This window comes from Neurospora hispaniola (genome assembly GCF_033458365.1).
Source record: "Neurospora hispaniola strain FGSC 10403 chromosome Unknown B0T23scaffold_8, whole genome shotgun sequence".
In the NCBI taxonomy this organism is placed as follows: domain Eukaryota; kingdom Fungi; phylum Ascomycota; class Sordariomycetes; order Sordariales; family Sordariaceae; genus Neurospora; species Neurospora hispaniola.
This window is the reverse complement of record NW_026944413.1, coordinates 1,972,206-1,991,809: the sequence shown is the minus strand read 5'-3', so window position 1 is coordinate 1,991,809 and position 19,604 is coordinate 1,972,206. Positions and strand designations below refer to the sequence as shown.

General features: G+C 51.8%; 5 protein-coding genes and 1 non-coding gene across 6 annotated transcripts; 2 read left to right on the top strand and 4 right to left on the bottom strand.

The window, feature by feature from the left end:
- Nucleotides 1–1,051: 1,051 nt before the first annotated feature.
- B0T23DRAFT_388567 (concanavalin A-like lectin/glucanase domain-containing protein) lies at nucleotides 1,052–2,659 on the top strand. Its single transcript, XM_062837762.1, has 2 exons — nucleotides 1,052–1,586; nucleotides 1,651–2,659. The coding sequence occupies exons 1-2, from the start codon at nucleotides 1,420–1,422 to the stop codon at nucleotides 2,351–2,353; spliced, it is 870 nt and encodes a 289-aa protein (XP_062689422.1). The 5' UTR covers nucleotides 1,052–1,419; the 3' UTR covers nucleotides 2,354–2,659.
- A 1,107-nt stretch (nucleotides 2,660–3,766) lies between these two features.
- Nucleotides 3,767–3,848, bottom strand: B0T23DRAFT_t337. Its single transcript has one exon. It is a non-coding gene; the product is annotated as a tRNA-Ser (tRNA).
- A 110-nt stretch (nucleotides 3,849–3,958) lies between these two features.
- Nucleotides 3,959–8,334, bottom strand: B0T23DRAFT_235441 (phytochrome-2). Its single transcript, XM_062833960.1, has 6 exons — nucleotides 7,925–8,334; nucleotides 7,165–7,851; nucleotides 5,866–7,104; nucleotides 5,687–5,809; nucleotides 4,563–5,629; nucleotides 3,959–4,498 (listed from the first exon to the last, which is right to left on the bottom strand). Exons 1-6 carry the CDS (start codon nucleotides 8,010–8,012, stop codon nucleotides 4,196–4,198), a joined length of 3,507 nt encoding a protein of 1,168 aa, XP_062689421.1. The 5' UTR covers nucleotides 8,013–8,334; the 3' UTR covers nucleotides 3,959–4,195.
- Nucleotides 8,335–10,886: 2,552 nt separating this feature from the next.
- On the bottom strand, nucleotides 10,887–14,069 carry B0T23DRAFT_448121 (uncharacterized protein; the record flags this gene model as incomplete). Its single annotated transcript, XM_062841031.1, has 5 exons — nucleotides 13,116–14,069; nucleotides 12,896–13,059; nucleotides 11,435–12,833; nucleotides 11,103–11,366; nucleotides 10,887–11,072 (listed from the first exon to the last, which is right to left on the bottom strand). The coding sequence occupies exons 1-5, from the start codon at nucleotides 13,647–13,649 to the stop codon at nucleotides 10,887–10,889; spliced, it is 2,547 nt and encodes an 848-aa protein (XP_062689420.1). The 5' UTR covers nucleotides 13,650–14,069.
- A 2,416-nt stretch (nucleotides 14,070–16,485) lies between these two features.
- B0T23DRAFT_399244 (uncharacterized protein) lies at nucleotides 16,486–17,081 on the top strand (the record flags this gene model as incomplete). Its single annotated transcript, XM_062838407.1, has 3 exons — nucleotides 16,486–16,676; nucleotides 16,784–16,808; nucleotides 16,875–17,081. The coding sequence occupies 3 exons, from the start codon at nucleotides 16,486–16,488 to the stop codon at nucleotides 17,079–17,081; spliced, it is 423 nt and encodes a 140-aa protein (XP_062689419.1).
- Nucleotides 17,082–17,801: 720 nt separating this feature from the next.
- On the bottom strand, nucleotides 17,802–19,390 carry B0T23DRAFT_388545 (uncharacterized protein). Its single transcript, XM_062837761.1, has 2 exons — nucleotides 18,564–19,390; nucleotides 17,802–18,333 (listed from the first exon to the last, which is right to left on the bottom strand). Exons 1-2 carry the CDS (start codon nucleotides 18,923–18,925, stop codon nucleotides 18,222–18,224), a joined length of 474 nt encoding a protein of 157 aa, XP_062689418.1. The 5' UTR covers nucleotides 18,926–19,390; the 3' UTR covers nucleotides 17,802–18,221.
- Nucleotides 19,391–19,604: the final 214 nt, after the last annotated feature.

Genomic DNA, 19,604 nt, shown 5'->3' with positions numbered 1-19,604 from the left:
CAGATGGCGTGAGGTGGTGGGTGGGAGGCTTGGCAGGTACCGGGCGATTGTGGAATGGAGCTCCGGCGGGGCTTCATTGGTTGGAAAGGAAGCTTCAGTGATGCATTTTCAGATGTCCGTGCGCTGCTTAGTGTTAGTGGGTGAGTGGGGCGTGACGGGACCCCTTGAGCCTACCGCTCCATCCGCAGCCCAGCGCTGGCTTTTTCTCCTCCTTGACTTGTAGGTTGCCTCTTCACATGCAACTACACGTGTAGAAAGGTCAACACGCAAAAGAAACACCATGAAGCGCTCACCTCAGTCACCGCGGTTAGCGTTAGCTCACCTCCCTAGTGACGGTGAATCGGTCAAGTACACACCTGGCGCTTGTGTTGCCGCCGCCGCCACACATGGCGTAGCAACACTATTCTAACCCCCCGGCGACGTGCTCCTTGGCTCGCGCTTGTTTTACAAAACACCAGCAAACCGGTGACTGCCGAGAAGACCATTACACACCACCAGCTTTTGCCGCGAGAGCGGATTCCAATACTTCTCCACTCACCAGAAAAAAAAGAAGTCCACCTCAACACCAGGTTTGATCCGCACCCCTCAGTGATCCCCCCTCCCCTGACTGCCCGGCACATCGCACATCCACGCGAGCCCCGGAAAGATTCTAGACTTCTCAAACACCACCACCACTTCCAAGCCATCGACTGGACATGGGCGCCCTGTTGCGCCAATGCTACCTTGTTGCTTGGTGTTTCATCCTTGTTACTCTCCCCAATCAATGGCTGAGTCTCGCTCCTCGCTTAGGACGACCCTATTGTTGTCACCCACTGCCACCATTCATTCATGCTCCGCTATCTGCCATCCCACCCGGGCCAAATCAGGTACCAACCATATCCTATTGTAGTCACCAATGGATTCCTATTCTGGTCCATCCCCATGTAGAGGCATCGCCAGGGTATGTAGGTATGTAGTATCCCAGGGGGTGGCCAACTCGATACAGTCTGCAGAATCTATATATCTCTTCATGCCTTCCCAACCGCTGGCTGTGCCTTTCCATCATCCTCAAGATATTTCGTTGCCGTTCTCTTCTTACGCATATCCCCTTTTGGGACTTTTCCACTCTCTCTAACCTGCCCGGTCTGGTATTTGTTTCCTTTTCAAACTTGCTATTATACATTCCTTTCAACAGTGTTCCTAGTGAACCATTACCTTCTCTACACTGCTTGACGTTGTTGTGCCATATAAATACAACATCACGATACTTTCGACACTCCTTCATAGCAAGCCTATCGAATCGGATCTTTTTCACTTTTAACCACTACGACTCCTTCACGACATCGAACCACTCCATTATACCTTCTGGTCATCACCAACTTTCCAAATACCATAACGAATCATATCTTGAAGAACGACAACTACATAACATCACTCAAAATGTACTTCTCCGCTGCTACCGCCACCGCCTCTCTCTTCGCCTTCTTCTCCCTTGCCTCGGCTGGTGCCGTTCCCGCCTACCCAGGCTACAAAGTCATCTGGTCCGACGAGTTCACTGGTGATGCCGGCGCTACCCCAAGCCGCTCCAAGTGGAACTACGCCCTTGAGTAAGCCTCTTTCCTCCCCATCTTTACTCTTGTCCATCAAAAACTAACAAAACACCCCCCACAGCACCAACACCAACAACGAACTCCAAGCCTACACCACCTCCAACCAAAACGTCCAACTCTCCGGCGGCAACACCGTCCAGTTCGTCCCCCGGAAGGACGCCTCCGGCAAATGGACCTCGGGCCGTCTCGAATCCCAAGCCACCTTCACCCCGTCGCCCAACCGCACCACCCTCGTCGAAGCCGCCATCCGCTTCGGCGACGCCTCCATCTTCCAAAAGCGCGGTCTTTGGCCCGCCTTCTGGATGCTCGGCGACGCCATCCACCACGGCACCCCGTGGCCCCACTGCGGCGAGCTCGACATCATGGAGACCGTCAACGGCCTGATGACGGGCTACGGCACCGTCCACTGCGGCGGCGACGTAGCCCTGGGTGGGCCATGCAACGAGCCCGTGGGCATCCCGCATACCGCGCTGCTGCTGGATTACGGATGGCACACGTGGAGCTTGTCGATTGATCGCACCAACCCCGGCGGCGATTGGCGGGCGGAGAAGATCAGTTGGATGCTGGACGGCCAGGTGTTTGGAACCCTGACGGGCGCGGAGATCAATGATGAGGGCGTGTGGGCGACACTGGCGCGGAGTCCGCTGTTTATCATTTTGAACTTGGCGGTTGGGGGTGATTGGCCGGGCCAGCCGGATGCGAACACGGCGGATGGCTATGGGAATATGATGGAGGTGGAGTATGTGGCTGTTATGGAGGCTTAGAAGGCTTTATTGGACCATAATGGACCGCAGAACTCGACTTTGGCATCGTGGAATGGTGGGCGGAGCTGGAATCATACTGCTTCCTGTAGGAAAGCAGACTGCTGGTGCGGATGACATCGACCAACGAGATTGGCGAGTTGTTGGCCAGGTTCACCCAGCATCGAAGAAGAAGAAGAAGAAGAAGAACATGAAGAAGAAATGAGGAAGGAGGGGAAAATCGGTCGCTGGCGCTTTGGAGTTTTTGGGTTTCACATCACACACTCTTTTCCCCTCACTGCTAGAAACGCAGAGATTGGATGGATGGATGGATGGATGGATGGATGGATGAAGAAAAATGACGGGTGGAAGTCTGCTCGTTTGGATGCGTTTTTGCACCCAACATATATTATATCTCACATGTACTTACCTAGCCATGATACCTCTTGTCACGCACAATCAACACTACCTTTTTGGATATTCACATTCACGTGCAATGTCAAGATAACGCTTTGTTGCCATGAGTTTGTTCAAGTAACCGGCCGTACTTGCCTTTTTTTCTTCACTTTCAAATTCCAACCAAGCATTGAATGCCAGTCTTTACTTCGTGACGACCGCGACTTCAGTTGTGTTCCATTACTCACACGAGGCTTCTAATGCGTATGATGGTGACTTACTCTCTTGCCACGTGATTATTGAATGATCCCTTTTTTCTTTCCTTCCTTCCTTCCTTTCTTCCTTTCTTCCTTCGTCTTCACTCAAAAACACGGAAATATCATCCAAATGGAGATTGATCTTTGCAGTCTGCAGATGAGGAGACACATGTCAAACAAACCCTCAAGGTAGGTATATATAAGATCCGAATATATCAAAAAAAAAACTTCCATTGCAAAGGGAAACGTTCAAGTGTCAGGCCGTCAACGCACGTTGCAAAGCTTGTGTAGTAACAATCAATATCAATTGTCTTGTGGTCGCGCGCGATATGCACTGCTGCATGCAGACTTACTTGTAAGTGCACTTTAATGGAACATGAAAAGCAGCAATCGGCAATTGAATTGAATTGAATGAATAGGTAGCCATCCACCGTCCACATCCGTCCATCCCGGCGGTGAGATGATGATGATGAGTAGGTAGAGATTGGAGAATTGAATTGATTGATTTCTCCAACATACGACGGATCGCGGTGACTGGAGGACCGGAACCAGGCAGGTGAATGCGTCCAATTTATTTTTCGACGAGTTGGGCAGCGTCAGGCAGCATTTGCTACGAGTACAAGGGAGGCGAACAGATGGTAAAAAAGAAAAGAAATACAAATGATATCCAAATACCAATCAGAAATGCTAGAGGAAAAGGAAAAAAGGAAAAAGAACAGCAGATGAATGAACAGGAACAAAAAGCTTGGAAAAAAGGAAAATTATAATCAGATGGTCATTCGTGCGACGTGGGCCTGATTCGAACAGACGCTCCCGAAGGAACAAGATTTCTAGTCTTGCGCATTAGACCACTCTGCCACCACGCCGAGTGATTGTTATTGATAGCTAGCATAGTTCCAGCACTCATTAGGGGGGCATCTTTAGCTTGTGGGTACCTCTTGGCTTTTGCATCGCACCGCCATACTCTGAATCTAAAGCCGAACGACACTTGAAAAGCCAGTGCTTTTGTCTTTTCTTCTATCTAAAGTTGTGTATAGCTAGTATTTGACATGCAGAATCGGGTCATTGAAACTCCCGTGCACCCTGTGCACTCATGCCGCTAAGACGACCGTTGTCCATCATCCTCAAGATGCCCATTGCCAACTCCGAAAATCATAAACAACATCCGTTGCCCGTCATCTTTTATCAGACACTACTCCCATAAGCGAGCCTTTCAATCAGCATCAAACCACCCACCAAGCTCAAACCTCTTCTCATCATACACACACGTCCTCCTCGCATCTGGATTCAGCCATCCAGCTAGACACCGAACCAACCGCTTCATGTCCACCGGTTTAGGCATCCAGCCGTCGAACCCAGCTTCTTTGCATTGCTGCTCTTGACCGCGACGGAGCATGCCCGACACTGCAAAGATGGGAGTCCTCCCGCAACACTGGACGACGCGCGACGGCGTGGGGTGGCTGTACTCGTGATCTCGAATCATGCGAATAGAGGCGAAGCCGTCTACTACTGGCATCTGTGAGCACATGGCGGGTTAGTCAGAGTTCTTGGTCCCAAACGGGGGCAGAAAAGAGACTTACGTTTATGTCCATGAGGACAAAGTCCACAGTCGAGCGATTCGAGGCAAACAGGTTGAAGCATTCTTGACCATCGCGGCTGACCAAAACACGATGGCCCAGCTTGGTAAGACGTCTTTCCAAAATCTGCACATTTATGATATTGTCGTCGGCCACAATGACAGTGTAGTGATGAGGGCTCGGCGTCTGAAAGTCCCTTGGCGATGTATCAGCTGTGCTCGACCCCGGGCGTATAATCGGGGGAGACGGTTTCGAGTCCCTCGAGGTCCCAAATGTACGGTCGGATGGAACGCTGCTGCCGTCTCCGAACGTCAAAGGTCCAGGCATTGTCAGCACCGGCAACGGAAAGGCATCCCGACGTGAGGCTATCGATGAGCAGTGAGATGATACCACAAATGGAATCTCGAGGGTGAAGGTCGATCCGCGTCCCTTAGTTGACTTCACTTTAAGTTGTCCATTCCGCTGCTTCACAAAACGAGCAATGAAGACCAATCCGACGCCAACGCGAAGCACGTTATCCCTGGCAGCATGCGTTTTGGAAGTTGCCTCGTCGAAATCTTCATCGGGAACCTGCTCAAACTCCTGAAACATATCGTCCAGCTCACGCTCCGAGAAACCGGGCCCCGTGTCCGTGATGGAGATGTGTATCACGGTGTTCTCCGGGTTCATAAGCGTCTCATGCCATTTTACAACGACCTGGCCGTTTGTAGTATGCTGGATCGCGTTGGCGACAAGAATGGATAAGCTGCGTTGTAGACTTGTTGGATCCCCACGAACATACTTCGTTGGCCCATTAGATGGGATCATGATAAGTTCCGTACGCTTTTCTTGACCAAGCCGCCTTAGGGGACACAGCGCCTCTTCCAAACAATGCGCAAGATGGAATGGTTCGTCCAGCAATGAGATGGATCCTGTTATGCTACCGGTCAGGCTCAGAAGATCATCAATGACATAGATCAGAGATTTTGAGGCAGTGTATGAAGTTGTCAGAACCTGCTTTGTGCCATCGTCCAGGTGCTTTTCCAAGGCTATCTCAAGACAGTTTATGACAGCATTCAAAGGATTTCGTACTGGAAAAGGAACGCGTCAGCTGGTTGACCTGGAACATATGCATACATTGTTGCTACCTTGATGTGATGCATCGTGCAAGAGTAGTCGCTTAAGTCGGGTATCGTTGATGGCTGCCTCCTTCTCCCTCCAAACCTGTATGAAGCTGCCGTAGAGCAGCTGAGCCATTGCTGCCAGATTGGCTGGAGCTGGTGTTAGCGGTATTGGTAGAGACTCGGTTGAAGAAGTGACATCGTACTATGTTCTATTGACCAGGCCTTGCTCGTGCCGTCCACCACCTCTGTCCATTTCTTGAAGCTGTTTCGAGGCTCCAATCTGCCTATCTTACCCGCCAACGAAGGCCTCCCTGCCCAATGTACTTCTCGGATCTGGTTCTTGCGGTAAAATACCACACAGTCATTTGTAGTGCTTGACAAAGGTATGTAGAGGACGCCTGCGATGGCCTTGAACCCGGAGGGGAAATGGAGATCTTCAAAGTCATCTTTAATGTTGTGTGAAAACAGTATCGTGCGCGATCCCCTGAAGAAAAGATATTTGAGAAGCGTTATGGCTTCGATATAGGAAGATAGCCGTCCAATAGTCCTTGCCTCTCCCTCGATGACCAAAAAGCCACAGTCGCAATCGAAGAGGTTAAGTAGCTCGTGAGACGAAGAAGTGATACACTCGTCAGGACTGCCCCTCCCTCTTAGTGTTTCAATAATTCGATGCGCCTGCAGCCTTTCGGAGTTGAGCAGCTTTTGGAGGCACGTAGATGCCGCCAATCCGACAAAGAATGATAACCCTCGGATCGAGAAAGGCACTCGAGTTGCAGTCGGTCCGTACGAGTGGCAGACGATGAGCCCCCAAAGCTTGCCGTCGGACTCGAGAGACATGGACATGGACGATTGTACCCCCATATTGGACAGATACTTGAGATGCACAGGTGACATTGCGCGTAAGTAAGCATGAGTTAAATCAAGTGGAACCTCCATATCACTGATTTCTCTGCCAATGAGCCTCGAGGTCCTCTGGCTTCTATCGAACAACACGCGAACCTTGTTGATCATGTAAAGCTTCCGGGCTTGCGGCGGAATGTCACTTGCGGGAAAGTGCAATCCCCTGTAGACATCATTGCTTGCTTTCGGATCCATGAGCTCAGCGACGACGGTGCCGTTATAATCCCGGTCAAACTGATAGACCATCACACGGTGGAAACGGGTGATCTCCTTGACTATCGAGACAATGGTCTCAAGGAGATCAGGCACGGTTGCTGCCTCGGAGAATTGCGTTTGTATCTTTGTGGCCATGCCAATAACCTCAACTGAGGACGTGCTTGGGTCGAAGCCCTTGGAGAAGAGCTCTGGATTTGGGAATGCCGGTTGGACCTTGGATTGTATACTGCAGGCTGTCGCGAAATCCAAGTGGTCGCTACCGAGAGTGTCGATAGGGTTCTCAGGATCAGACATTGCTGGAGTTGCCAACGGATGCATCGAGTAATCTGCCTTTTCATTAGAGGGGTCTGTCTTATGAGATGATTTCCTGCTCCCTTATTACGCACCTTGCAACTCGAATTCGCATATGAACAGATCAGTGTCTCCCCCTAGATAGTGCGCGGCACACCAACACGGAATCAATCGGCCATCTGGATCGGAAAACGAGAAAGCAAAGACGACAGGCTCTTGTTCTTTCTTGGTGCTGTCAAATCCTTGACGGATGTGGCGTAGATGGACATCGAACAAGTAACGCTGAAAGATGGGCATAACCTGGTAGAAGCTGTCGAGAGAAAGAAGCTCGGACGGCTGGTAATGGCAGACGAAACCGCTGTTTTCGCTGCAAATTCTGGGTAGGTATCTAGAAGGTCCAGCAACTCGTTCATCGACAAGCTTCAATGCAACAAGCATACCATAAGACTGAATAGCGCCAGGTATGTGGATCGGTTCCTCATCGCAAGTAGTAAATGCGCGGCGGGCTTTCTGGATGACGCCATGAGATCCGTCGGCCAAGATCGCATACTCGAAGGTTTCGGAGAGTAGCGAGTCATCTCCGCCATTGCCTTTGTTGAACGACGATGGGCATGTAGAATTATGAGAAGATGCAGCTGCTGAACTGCTTTGATGATTGGTTTGTCGGTCAGTTGTTGAAGGTGCCGTGTCACAACGAGATTCATCGGGCGATGGCGGAGATAGATGTTGATTGGAAAGCCGCTGAGTAACAGAAACGACGGAAAGTATACTATCTGCGTCTGCTTGGGCATGTTAGCATCCAACTTGCTTGTATGGAAAGAGATGAAAACACATGGTGTGATGGACCTTACGTACCGGATACGTTCCGAAGAAAGGGGGAATTTTCAAGAATGGATAGGCGTATGGGAAACACTCGTTCTATGGGCTGTGACATTGGGTCCATGACATGAAACTTTTGGACTGAACAGATCAGTTGTGTAAACGGCCAAAAGGGGAGAAGAAGGGATGATAAGAAAGGTCAAGGGACGAAGGGTCCAATGTAATCCGATATGTTGTGTGCCCAGACAAGTGAATCGAAGGACTGTTCGCGGTTTTAGATAGAATGGAACAAGCCAGCGTCCCGCGGGAGTGATCAAGGATCAAGCCGGGTGGCAGAAGGGCGGAGAAAGGAAGAAAACATGTCCGATCGCGAGACATTTAGGACATGGGGATTCGCGATCGAAAACCAATGCACAGAGAAGAAACATAACACCAAGACCCCCAGATGACACATGATAGTCCGAGGTTGGGTCTTGGCGAGACGAAAGGAGTGGTGATAGGGCTAGTGACTTCAAGCTGGTACAAGCGGTGGCAAGTCTGTGAGAGGAAAAGTGAAGGAATGGATTGACGATTCCCAAACACTGCCGTATTGAGCTCGTTGTCTGTCTTCTGCTGTGCCCGACTGCTAGTTATGGGTCGGGCTTGGTGGTTGCCGAGTGTCCGGGAAACTCGACGGCCGCAATGAGGTTGGGTTATCCTGGGACATGGTGTGTTCAGTTGGTGCGTAAAGGCATACACAGTAAAGACCGGACTGGGGTATTGTCGGTCCTTAGACATCAAGGGTCGTGGTAGTAGGGTCTAGACTTCCATCGCTGCAGTGTTCAACCGACTCTGAGACACCCGACCATCCTCCACATCGAGCCCCAGAAGCACGGCATGATAATGAAGAGGGGAAAGTATGTGCGGAATGAACCCGCCGAGTGGTACAGTTGTATGACTGCACGTGTTGGACTGCGTCTCGAGCAGGGGCGCTGAGGAGATCAAATGAATGGTCGATGCTGTCAACGTGAATCGGTGGTGACGAGTTGGTGACGATCGACTCCCTGTGACATTCTTCAAAGAAAATTGAATCGAAGATGGCCTCAAGTTCCAGAATGTAATGCCGTCGACTTTTGGATGGTATTCGCTTCATCGGCTCGACGGTGCTCGAACAAATTGGTATAAGTTGACCGGTTTGAAGTTGTGGATTCAAAAACCGCGCGCAGAAAACTTCAGTCCTCCTCGGTTGCATCCAGGACTGGCATCTTGAGTAAATTCACATTGATCGGCCACTCTTTCCACATTTGCGGTCCCTTTGTCGTTGTCCAGCTTTGAGGTTCAGTCATTTCTAGACGAGGAAGGCACAGTTAGACGCGTCACACGCCTGGTCACCGGCAGGCTCCGGCCGGGTCATCATATCTCTAAAATAAGTAGTCATTCAGCTTCGCAGATCTCCAATTGAGAATGTCCATCAATTCACCATCAAGTATGGAATGGGAACAGAGTCAACCGCCAACGCCAAAGATGTCTCGATGCTCCTCAATAAGCACCAATGACACCTCCTACTCCCAACACCCTCGGCACCTGTTGCTAATTCCACAGAGAAACAACTTGAGAAGACTATGATATTCAGCCTTTAACTCACACACGTTTTGTCGTCTGGAAGGACTGCACGAGGTCGCGTAAGCATGAGAACGGAGGAGAGTACGGACATGACTACTGGCTGTGGTAAACCGATCGACCCAAATAGCGAGATCAAATACAGGAAGGGCACGGGGAATTTAGAAAGAGTCGTGACAGAAAAGCATGTTTAATGCGTGATAGCTATCTTCTTGTCCTCGTTATTTTTTTTTGTAATGCGTGTACTTGGCTGTACTGAGCGTATTCATCGTACAACCATCCAAGGGACATCCAGGAAATGACATCCAACAAAAATACAAGCGGCGTCCATCAACTGTTGTGTATATGAACTCCTCAAGTATAACCACCACCACCACCACCACCACCCAACCATACCACCACCAAATGCCCAGCCAAACCAAGTGGAAACATCGATGCACAAGACATAAAGTAACTTTGAATGCCAGCCAGCCAGCCAGCCAAATACCTCGCTCAACCTCAAGGAAGGAGAAACATTGGTGCCCATCTGCATTGCATTTGCGCGCGTAAGAACCAATCGATTTGATGATGCTCCCGTCTCATACGACGACCTGGTGATACCTAAGATAAGTTTTGCTGCAGTGCGGAGAAAACTGAATGTAAAAGGAAAATTCGCAATGGCGTGAATAAAAGTTTTAAGTTACACAAGAAAAAGAACACAAGCTGACGAACAACAAAATCCGCCAAAGAAGGTAGTAAGTAGTGGTAATTAGGCCTAATATAGAGAGAGCAGCACGCGTGCGAGCGAATGAGTCAAACATGGAAGGGGACAACGAAGAGAAATTGTAAAGCAAGAGGTTTGTGGAGTAACAAAAAGACAAGAGGGTACCAAAATGTTCCTCAATCCCCATCTATGAGTCCCTCAATATGACTGGCAAAATGGGTGGTGGTATAAATATCGACCCCGGTTCCAATCCGCCATATCCTGTCCCCATAAGATAAAACCTCTAAAATGTCCAGAGAAGCCTTGAAGAGAGATGACCACACAAGAATGCCAACTAATCATGCTGACCTTGCGTGAGCGTTGAATCATTCGAGAAACAACGAATCCATCATAGTCTTCCTTCCTCCTCCGTCGTTTTCTGTGCGAACACGTCGCTTCCATCAGATTCATCGCCGACGAGCGAAATTAGAGAAAAAGCGGTAAGTTATTCAGAAGAGCGTATAAGACCAGACGCAATTCAAGAGAAGAAAATACCAAGTAATACCCAGAAGCAAGAAGCCAAACCAGCTCCAAAGCCGCGACTCATCGTCTCCATGAACGCCTCAATGCATGTGTCCATAATGAAATAATGCGCCTGTCGATGCCAGAAACCCCGGCCCGCACGGATCAGGGAGAACCAGAAGGTAAGACGGAATTCTACTCCGTCGTTCCGATCTCGTTGCCATCCAGAAACACGCCGGCATTGAAGTCGAAAGTCTCTCCGCCGTTGTCATTATCGTGCAAGAAGGAGTCGAAATCAAAGTCGTTCAGAACATCGTTTGACGTGAGTGGGTTGGCAAACTCAACATCGAAGTTCTGCAGCTTGCTAGTTAGCACCCCCCGCTGGGTAGTGAACAAAGGTTCCGGACTTACCATCATTGGTTCGGCGAAATTGTTGTTCTGGGTCGGGTCCGGGTGTGGCGGGGCGGCGACCTGAGGCACAGATGGCGGCGGGACCGGGGCGGCCGGCTGTCCATTCTGTACAACCTGGTTGCCTACTTGGTTCTTGTTGAAGCTAGCTGGGTTGACTGGGGTGATTGGAGTGGCCGGCGCCGGAGGCTCTTGCGGCTGGTCGGCGTCTGCAGCAGGTGTAGCACCTGCGTTGAGGTTCTGATTGGATTTCTTCTGCGTAGCAGCCTAAACCGGATCAGAATCGCAACTCAACAGGGGATGAGAGATTAGTTGAAAAGGGGGGGATTCCATACCTTGTTCTTAGCATTCTTGGTCTCCTTCTTCTTGGGTGCCGGCTTGTTGCCCTGGTTGGGGGTCGGAGGAGCAGCGTTGGTGACTTGAGGAGATGACGTCGCGTTCCTCGAGTTGGCAGCGTTGGTCATCGCCGCTGCCGTTGGGGGAGCAGAAGGTGGCGGCATAGCTCTCTGCTGCGCTGGACCCTGAGCCTGCTGAGCTTGAGGAGGCTGACCAACCATCTGGCCATTGGGTCCAGGCTGCTGCCATTGCATATTAGGGCCCCCTTGATTTTGCTGCTGTTGAGCCGCTTGTTGCTGCTGCGCTTGTTGGGCTTGTTGCTGTTGTTGTTGCGCCTGCTGCTGAGCCTGCTGTTGCATTTGTGCTTGACGCTGCTGTTGGGCAGCCATCATCTGTGGGTTCATCTGGCCATTGAAGGGCTGTCCTGGGTGTGCGTTCGGTGGACGCATACCGCCTCCCATCTGGTTGCCCATGTTCATGTTCATGCCGTAATGGGGCTGTCCTCCGTTGGGATCCATGTTGCCGCCCATAAAGATTGTGGGATTCGGTGAACTGCGGTTCTGGGCGCCATCCGGAAGGGGGGAACCCATGTTCTGGGGGTTGTTCATTTGCTGATTGGCACGCTTCATCTGCTCCGAAGGGTTAGGTGATGCTCCATTGCGCTGCCCAGGTGGCGAGTTGCCTTGGAAGCCTTGAGGATTCGGTCCCTGAGGTCCTCCCGGGCCGCCAGGTCCGCCTGGACCGTTGGGGCCTTCAGGTCGTGGCATCCCATCCTGCTCCTGTCGAGCCATCATCAGACGCTTCTTGTTTTGTTGCTCCAGGAGCATCAGCTGCATCTGGTAGTCCTGGAGGGCGTGGTTACTTGACCCATTCTGACCGTTACCAGGTCCAGCTCGCATGTTTCCGGCGCCCATTTCCTGGTTGTAAAACTGGTTGATGTTCTGGCCATCGGGTCCCTGCGGCAGCATAGGAGAGCCCTGGTTTTGCGGACCGCCAGCATTCGCCATCGGGTTGGTGGGCATCTGTTTACCGTGGTGCTGCTGGAGGTTAGCGGCGTACGCTTTGAGCTGATTGGGATTGGCATTGATTAAGGCCTGGAGTTGGTCAGGAATTAATGAGTTTGGGCGGATTTGGTTGATGAAAAATGCTTGTGCTGAATTGGGGCCACCTCCTACCTGCTGCTGGCCTGGCATGCCTTGCATCTGTCTGCCATTGGGCACCATGACACCCGCGTTGGGGTTGAAGGGGGCCCCCTCGAGACGTGGCCGCTTGGATGGGGATGGCGCGTTGTCTGCCGATCCTGGCGACGCCGCCCTCACTCGGTTTCCGTCCATATCCGAGGGATCTCGCTGCATTTGAGCAGCTTTCTGTGCCTGAAGCATGTGCATGGCTTGGGGACTAAGAAGTGTACAAGGGTCAGCTTTGAACAAACCACATGGTAAAGTGGATACGGGACTTACTTTTGGCTGTTCGCCATGGCTGCCCGTTGCAGCTGGTTGCCGGGCTTCATCATGCCGCCCATACCATTCATGTTCCTCATCATTTGCTGCTGATATTGGACGTGGGCGTTATAGTCAGGACGCATTTGCCGCAGCATCTGTTCCTGACGCATGCGGGACTGGTTCTAGCGTCGCTGTTAGCTAGGGAACAAGCTGCCACATCAGAGAAGACAGTTCTTACCTGGTTGTGTTGCACGTATTGGTTCACAAGAGCAGGGCCCTTGCTCTTTTGGCTGTTGAACATATCCCAGAACAGTGAGAACCAGTCGAGCAGAAAGGGGTTGTTGCTTGTCGAGGAATTCGGAATCGCAGCTGGGGGTAGGTCGTCGGGACGCTTTTGGTCCAGGTTGTCCTTTGAGTCGGTATCCATGGGATCGTCACCCAGGCCATTCAAGTTCTGACCAGGGCTCGCAGATTTGTCCGTCTTGATCTGAGGGTTATTTTGTAGCATTGTGCGGGCAACGTCGTACATGCCTTGGCGGATGAAGTAGTCGTAAATGTAGGTCTCGAGCAACGAACGGCCGCCATCGATAGCTCCAGCCCCGAACTGCATTTGCTGCTGCTGCTGCTGTTGTTGCTGTTGCGGTTGGGGTTGTGGAGGCTGCTGAGGACGGACGGGCATTGCGCCATTATTCATCATTGGCATAGGGGCGCCGCCGACGGGACCGCCCATGGCGTTCATCTGCGCCATGTTACCCATGTTGTTCATGTTCATGGCTGATTATTACGGGCAGACAGACAAGTCTGCCGGGCGAGAAGCGGGATTCGCAAGAGTTGAAAGCAATGGAGTTGGGTCGTGTGTATGACGACGGGAGCCTGAAAGCATGAAGAAGGGTTAGTGTGTCTAGGTTCATGTATTGTGATGGAAATTCGGGAGAGGGTTCGGCGCAGGAGGGCACAGCTTGCCAACCAGGTGCGTACAAGTGCCACGACTGCGCGATGCGCTTATACCCGGCAGGCGGCGGACGTGCATTGAGATCGGGGTAAAGTGATGGCGAGGTGATTGCCGGATAACATGTCAATGGCGTCGAAAAGGTGATGCGGTGGCAGCAGGAAAATACTCTGAGACGCCGACAAGCGACGGCACGGCACGCGTTGGGGGGCAGAAGATAGATAGATAGACAGACAGGCAGACAGGGGCAGGCTGGTAAGAGAGATGTCAAGTACCTCGATACAGGCGGGGGAGCCTGGGCTGTTGGCGCAGCAAGTAGCGTGTCGGTACCGATTAGACGGATGTTGTGCAGAGCGTGGAGGAAGTACGGCAGCCAGAAGAGCGAAACAGTCTAGAAGTATGTTCTAGCTGAAAGGCGGGTGAGGTGCAGCTGGGAGAAATTGCAGCGACCGAATCGGGGGCTGGGCGACCGCGGTGAGATATTCCGGGGATGAAGATTAGTGTGTGTGTGGCCGGAGATGCACGTGGGTGCAGCGATGAAAGGTCTCTGTTGCACGATCCCCTTTCTTGGTGAGTGTCTGCGTGCGTGGTGAGAAAAAGGTCACAGAGACGAGGAGGCGTTGGGTGAATCTGAAGAGTTTAAAAATATGGGCGTGGGTGTTTTGTAGAGAAATAAAGGAAGCGAGGCAAGGCCGCGAAACGGGCTCGGATTTCGGTGCACGTAGACTTCTACCGCAAGCCTCAGGTCCGTAGATGTACCGGCGCACTGGCACTCGAGCACGCCAGATGGGAGAACGGCCCGGGGGGAGGTTTGAGCAATAGCGTGCGTAGGTAGGTATGTATGGTACCTTTTGAAAGCGCGTTTGACAAGCGATATCCCCGATGTCCCGTCGCAGGCCGGTGCTCGGTGTCAAAGGCGAGATGCAAGGTCGAGGCAGGCAGCCAGATCTCTGCCCGGCAAGGCTGGATCTCAAAAAGATATCGCGACGGCGGCGATGGTAGGTGGCGATGGTGCTGCTACTGCTGCTGCTGCTGAGTTCACGGGAACGGCAAGGCTTTAGTTGCGCGCGGGTGCACTCCCGTCCCGCTTTCCGAGAATCCAACAGCCTTGGTCGTGTAGAGGTAGGTTGATGGTCGATTATGTGCCAAATCGTCCCACCAGAGATTATGTGGCGGTATATGTGGTGTCGTGTCGTGGTGTAGAGTCCGAAGAGTGTGTTGTCGTGGTTCGTAGGTGGTCGCCGCCTGGGTGCGAGGAGTGGACGTCGAGGTTAGAGTGAGGCAAGGTGGTGTTGGTGGTCCAGGCAAGTAGGTAGTTGGAGAGGTGGTGGGAATGATGATCCGGTCCACGTCGCAACAGGAAAGCGTGCAATGCTAAAGTAGTCGTAGGGATGGGAGGAGGAGATGGGGAACGGGGGTCCGGGCAAGTCACAGTGTGTGGTTCTAGCTACCGTGGTGGTCCTCTTCAGGCGCAGGCGGCGGCAGGCTGGCTCTCGCTGGTGGTGGTCTCGGGGCCGGCGACCGTGGGATCTCTTGTGGGCCAATCCGCTCAATCTCGCTGGTGGTCGGGACGGGACAAGGGCGATTGGGACGTCAAAGTGGCGTGCCGCAAAAGAGGAGGATTCCCGACACGAAACTCAACGGTCGTAGGACGCAGAAGAGAGGAAGGACGGGAGGAAGATGGGGGGACGGGGGTTGGGGTTTGGGGACTTTTTTTGGCCGACTGCGCTGCCTTCTTTTGCTTGGTGCTCACGCCAAATCGTATTGGAATTTGGGGGGGGGGGGGGGGGGGAAGTGGAAGCAGCCAGGAGCCGGGCCTGGGGGGTGATGGGCGATGGAGGAACCGCGAGATGGGAGACCGAGCTTCACAAGCCTGCGCAGTCTGGAGCACGCAATCGCACCATCCGCCATCTTGGCATGTGTACATCTCAGACCGTCTCAGGTGTTGCCTCGTTAATCAGGCATTTCAGGCACTCTTGCAGCTCAAATATGCACCTATGCAGCAAATGACGGCTTGGCGCCCCTGTATCTGCCACCAATTTGCCTACTTCAGGATATTTGGCTTGTTCCACCGTTCTGCAATGACAGTCATCACCAAGATGGCTTAACAGCTGCCAACTCTTTACTTGGCGAATTGCTTTTGTTGCAGCCTCACTTCAACTCATTCTTTTGGGCAAATCAATAGCGGTATGAATTGGTCGTTCTGTCACTTTTTATGAAAAACCATCTGTCCACGCGACAAATCGGTGATCTGAGCGAGGAGAGCCTCTCCGAGAGCCTCAGACATTCACGTTGGATGTCTAGTTGGATCAAATCTGTCAACTTCTCTTTTTCCATTCTTTATCGACCGGATATTCTTCGCCCCTTTCGTGTCTGTACGTTGGGCGTCACGCTGTCGTTGGTCGTGTGTTTTCAAACCAACAGAACACACTTGGTGCAGGCCAACTCGTATCCAACAGGTATACCTTGCCGAAAGCTCCGGGAGTCCCCAGACTTCTCGTGTGGCTCCCAGCCATAATCTCAACCCATACCCTCCCGCGTGGCAGGCCTTTGGCGATTGTGCAACAGCTTAGGATGAGCAGCAGGTGAATGGTTACCAGTATTCAGTTAAATAGGCACTGACATGCGCAAGTGAGATGACTAGCATGTCGCCATCCACATGGCATACGACGTGAAAGAGTCCATGGCGTTGGACAAGGTCGTCAAGACTTTGATGCCACGTTTGGCAGGGATCCGGCGCAATATGGTTGGCAAAGAGATGATGTTGGGCATCTCCGACTTCCGTCTCCTGGGTTTCTTTGTGCTGAACACCTCAGTCATGACGATTCAAGAAACACACTACATACCTAGGTAGTATGCCAGAACCTTCACTGGAACCCGACTACTGCGTCCTCTCCTAGGCAATGGCTTGAAGGACTCACTGGTCAGATGGATCATTGATTACTCGAGATCATCAGATGGTCATCGAGATTCATTTCGTGTGTATGTACTATTTCTCCGAGCTCAGCTGTACCTGATTACATAGCAAACCCATATGACCTACCCTAGGTTGGACTGCAAGACGACATCGCGATAAGCATTGGCCTTGTGGGCTCCAAATCTCCACAGGGTCTTGGGCGCCGCGCTAAGCCACTAACAACACGATCTGCCGGGTGGCAGATCCAACGCCAGGGCAACGCCAACAACGGGCGCCAACCCTCCCGTCAGCAACCCTCAACAGACCCTAACCCGTCAGTACAACCTCATACAAAGTAATAGAACACAATATCGAGTTTTGAGGACATCATGAAACTCACGTGCAGTCCAGTATACGTAACAGAGTAGCCAAAAGCTGTGCAATCGAAACAAAGTGGTACCAGACGTACATAGGTATCGTCGAGGTTGCCGCCCTCAATGAATCTGTCACCTATGTCGTGATGCGCCGCTGCCGCAGGTAATCTCCAAGGGTCCCGTTAGTGGTTAGTGCTGCCCCTGGGCTGTCACGGCTTCCTGGTCGGTGGGACCACAGCTTCGGGAGTTGCCCAAGGTCTCAGGGTTGTTGCTGTCAGACTGGATCTGCTGGTCAGGGTTGCAGCACCGATATGCTGCTACCTTACCGTTGCTCCGTCCCGTCTGGGGATGAAATAACAAACCCACAAAACACAGCATACACCGGCCGGATCACGTACCTGCTGCACCTGTCAATCATCATCCTGCCTCGTTTTCTTCATAGTTTCATTTACTACCCAGGCAGAAGTGACATAGGTCTTGGTGCGCCACAAGTCAGATAAATGCAGCGTCCCTTGCATTAGCTACGTAGGTACGGCAATACGCGCTACGGGCAGCCGGGGGTGTGTTGTTGTCGTGGATTTGCTTCGTGGATCGCGCTGGGGATCTTGCGTGCGGCTTGCGGTTCGCAGGAAGCCTCGTTGCGGCCCCTGCGTTCGTTCCTACCTAGACTGAAGGTAACCAATTCTACAATCGCTTCTCCAAGGAGCGACAAAACCTCGACTTGGCAGTAGTGTATGAAAATTCACTTTCACCCTTTGATGAAATCCTGCCCAATGTCTTGAAATGAAATACACAGAAAATGACGCCAAGTCATGTCGCCTTCAGGGGATGGAAGATTACCTACCTATTACCCAAAAGGCTTGAAGAATTGGAGGGGCAAGCAATGCCACAATGGCATGGAAGCGTGAAACTGCTGGCACCTATCATGATGAACTGCCCTGCCGAGCCACCAGACGAGCCTACCATGGCCGCCATGACATGATCTACGGCGCCATGCAGCAAACGGTTCTCCTCTCCCGCCCCAGTCTCATTCAGCCCAGCCAGCGGGCCAGCGACAACACGCAAGCCCGCAATCCACACAGTTGGAATCTGTTCATGAAATGGCAAGATGGAAGGGAATGGGTACTATGGCAGCTGGCTTGACGCCGTTAGACGCGGCAGAGCGGGAAGGACGGGATCATCAATTGACGCTGCCGTGGCAAAGGGAGGGGCACGGGCCACATCGGCTTCTGTAAGTGTACGTACTTTTACAGATTTAATCGATGCCTCCCAAAAGATTGACTCCTCGCCATCGACCGACACACTTTCAATTGCATCAAGTTCAGCATTTCATTTCTTTTTTATTGATCTCAGAGATGCCGACCAACCACCGCCGACGGCGCGGCCGCATCTTGACATCCTCCTTCATGTCATATATTTTCCAAACCCCGCGTCACATCCCGACACACTGACTTTTACCGCTCCTAGTCAATTTCGACAATTTCCCCGAAGCAAAAAGACGAGGGCCGCAGATCGACAGCCTTTTTCCAAGACATTTCAACCTCGAAAGTCTGCAACAAAGGTTCGAGACATTCGTCAACACAACTGGAATTAAACGAGAGACAAAACACCCCGCCATCGTTGCTGATTTCTAAACCCATACCCTGAATGCCCCGGCATGATTCCGAAGGGTTCATCAGCCGGCGAACAGGGGTCGCATGGCATGCATGGGTGAGGTTGAGAGGGTTAGGGTTCCTTTGATGATTATCCCCCTGAATTGGTGACCATGAGGTTGTCGGCAAGACAAGAACGACAAAACATGATTGAGTGGGAATGTGGGAGTGAATCATTATTTCTATAGTTTCTCACTCAAGAAATCAGGCTTGGTATTACTTCCACTCACATGAAACTTCACAAGGCGAAGGTATTGCCGAGTGTCTGCGCAGCGTTCTTTCCCTCTTTGGCACAGCATGTCGAACAGAGCAGGGCAGGTACCACCAACAACTAGTCACAACCAACCGTGATGACCAAACATCAATGGAAATTTTGCACGCCACCAACATGTCCCGGGACGCCGAAATTCAACCAGATATCAAGTATCCTCCATCTCGGACTAGTATCTGCTCTCCTGACTACTTTTATGAGCTACCGCCAATTCCTCCCGTTGATGATGATCCCCGGGGGCACTCTATGCTCAAATTTAAGCAGATAGGCATAAATCATCCGTCATATTCTTTGAAAAACTAGGCTGAAGAGCTTGGTTGGGATGGGGAGGTAGAACATTGGCCGGGTGACGATTCCAAGGGGCACCACCCTATGCTCAATGTTAGTGTACCTAGGTACAAATGATAAAATGATGTGAGCTAAGGGACTTGCCTCCGTCAATTCATCTGAAAATTTAAGTTGAACAGCTTGGGTATGGGGAGGGGGGAAACCGGTCGAGGGACGATCCCCAGGGGCAGTCTATGCTCAATGTTATTACACAGGTATGTATAGATGATAGATAGGTACCTTAATGATGTGAGGGAA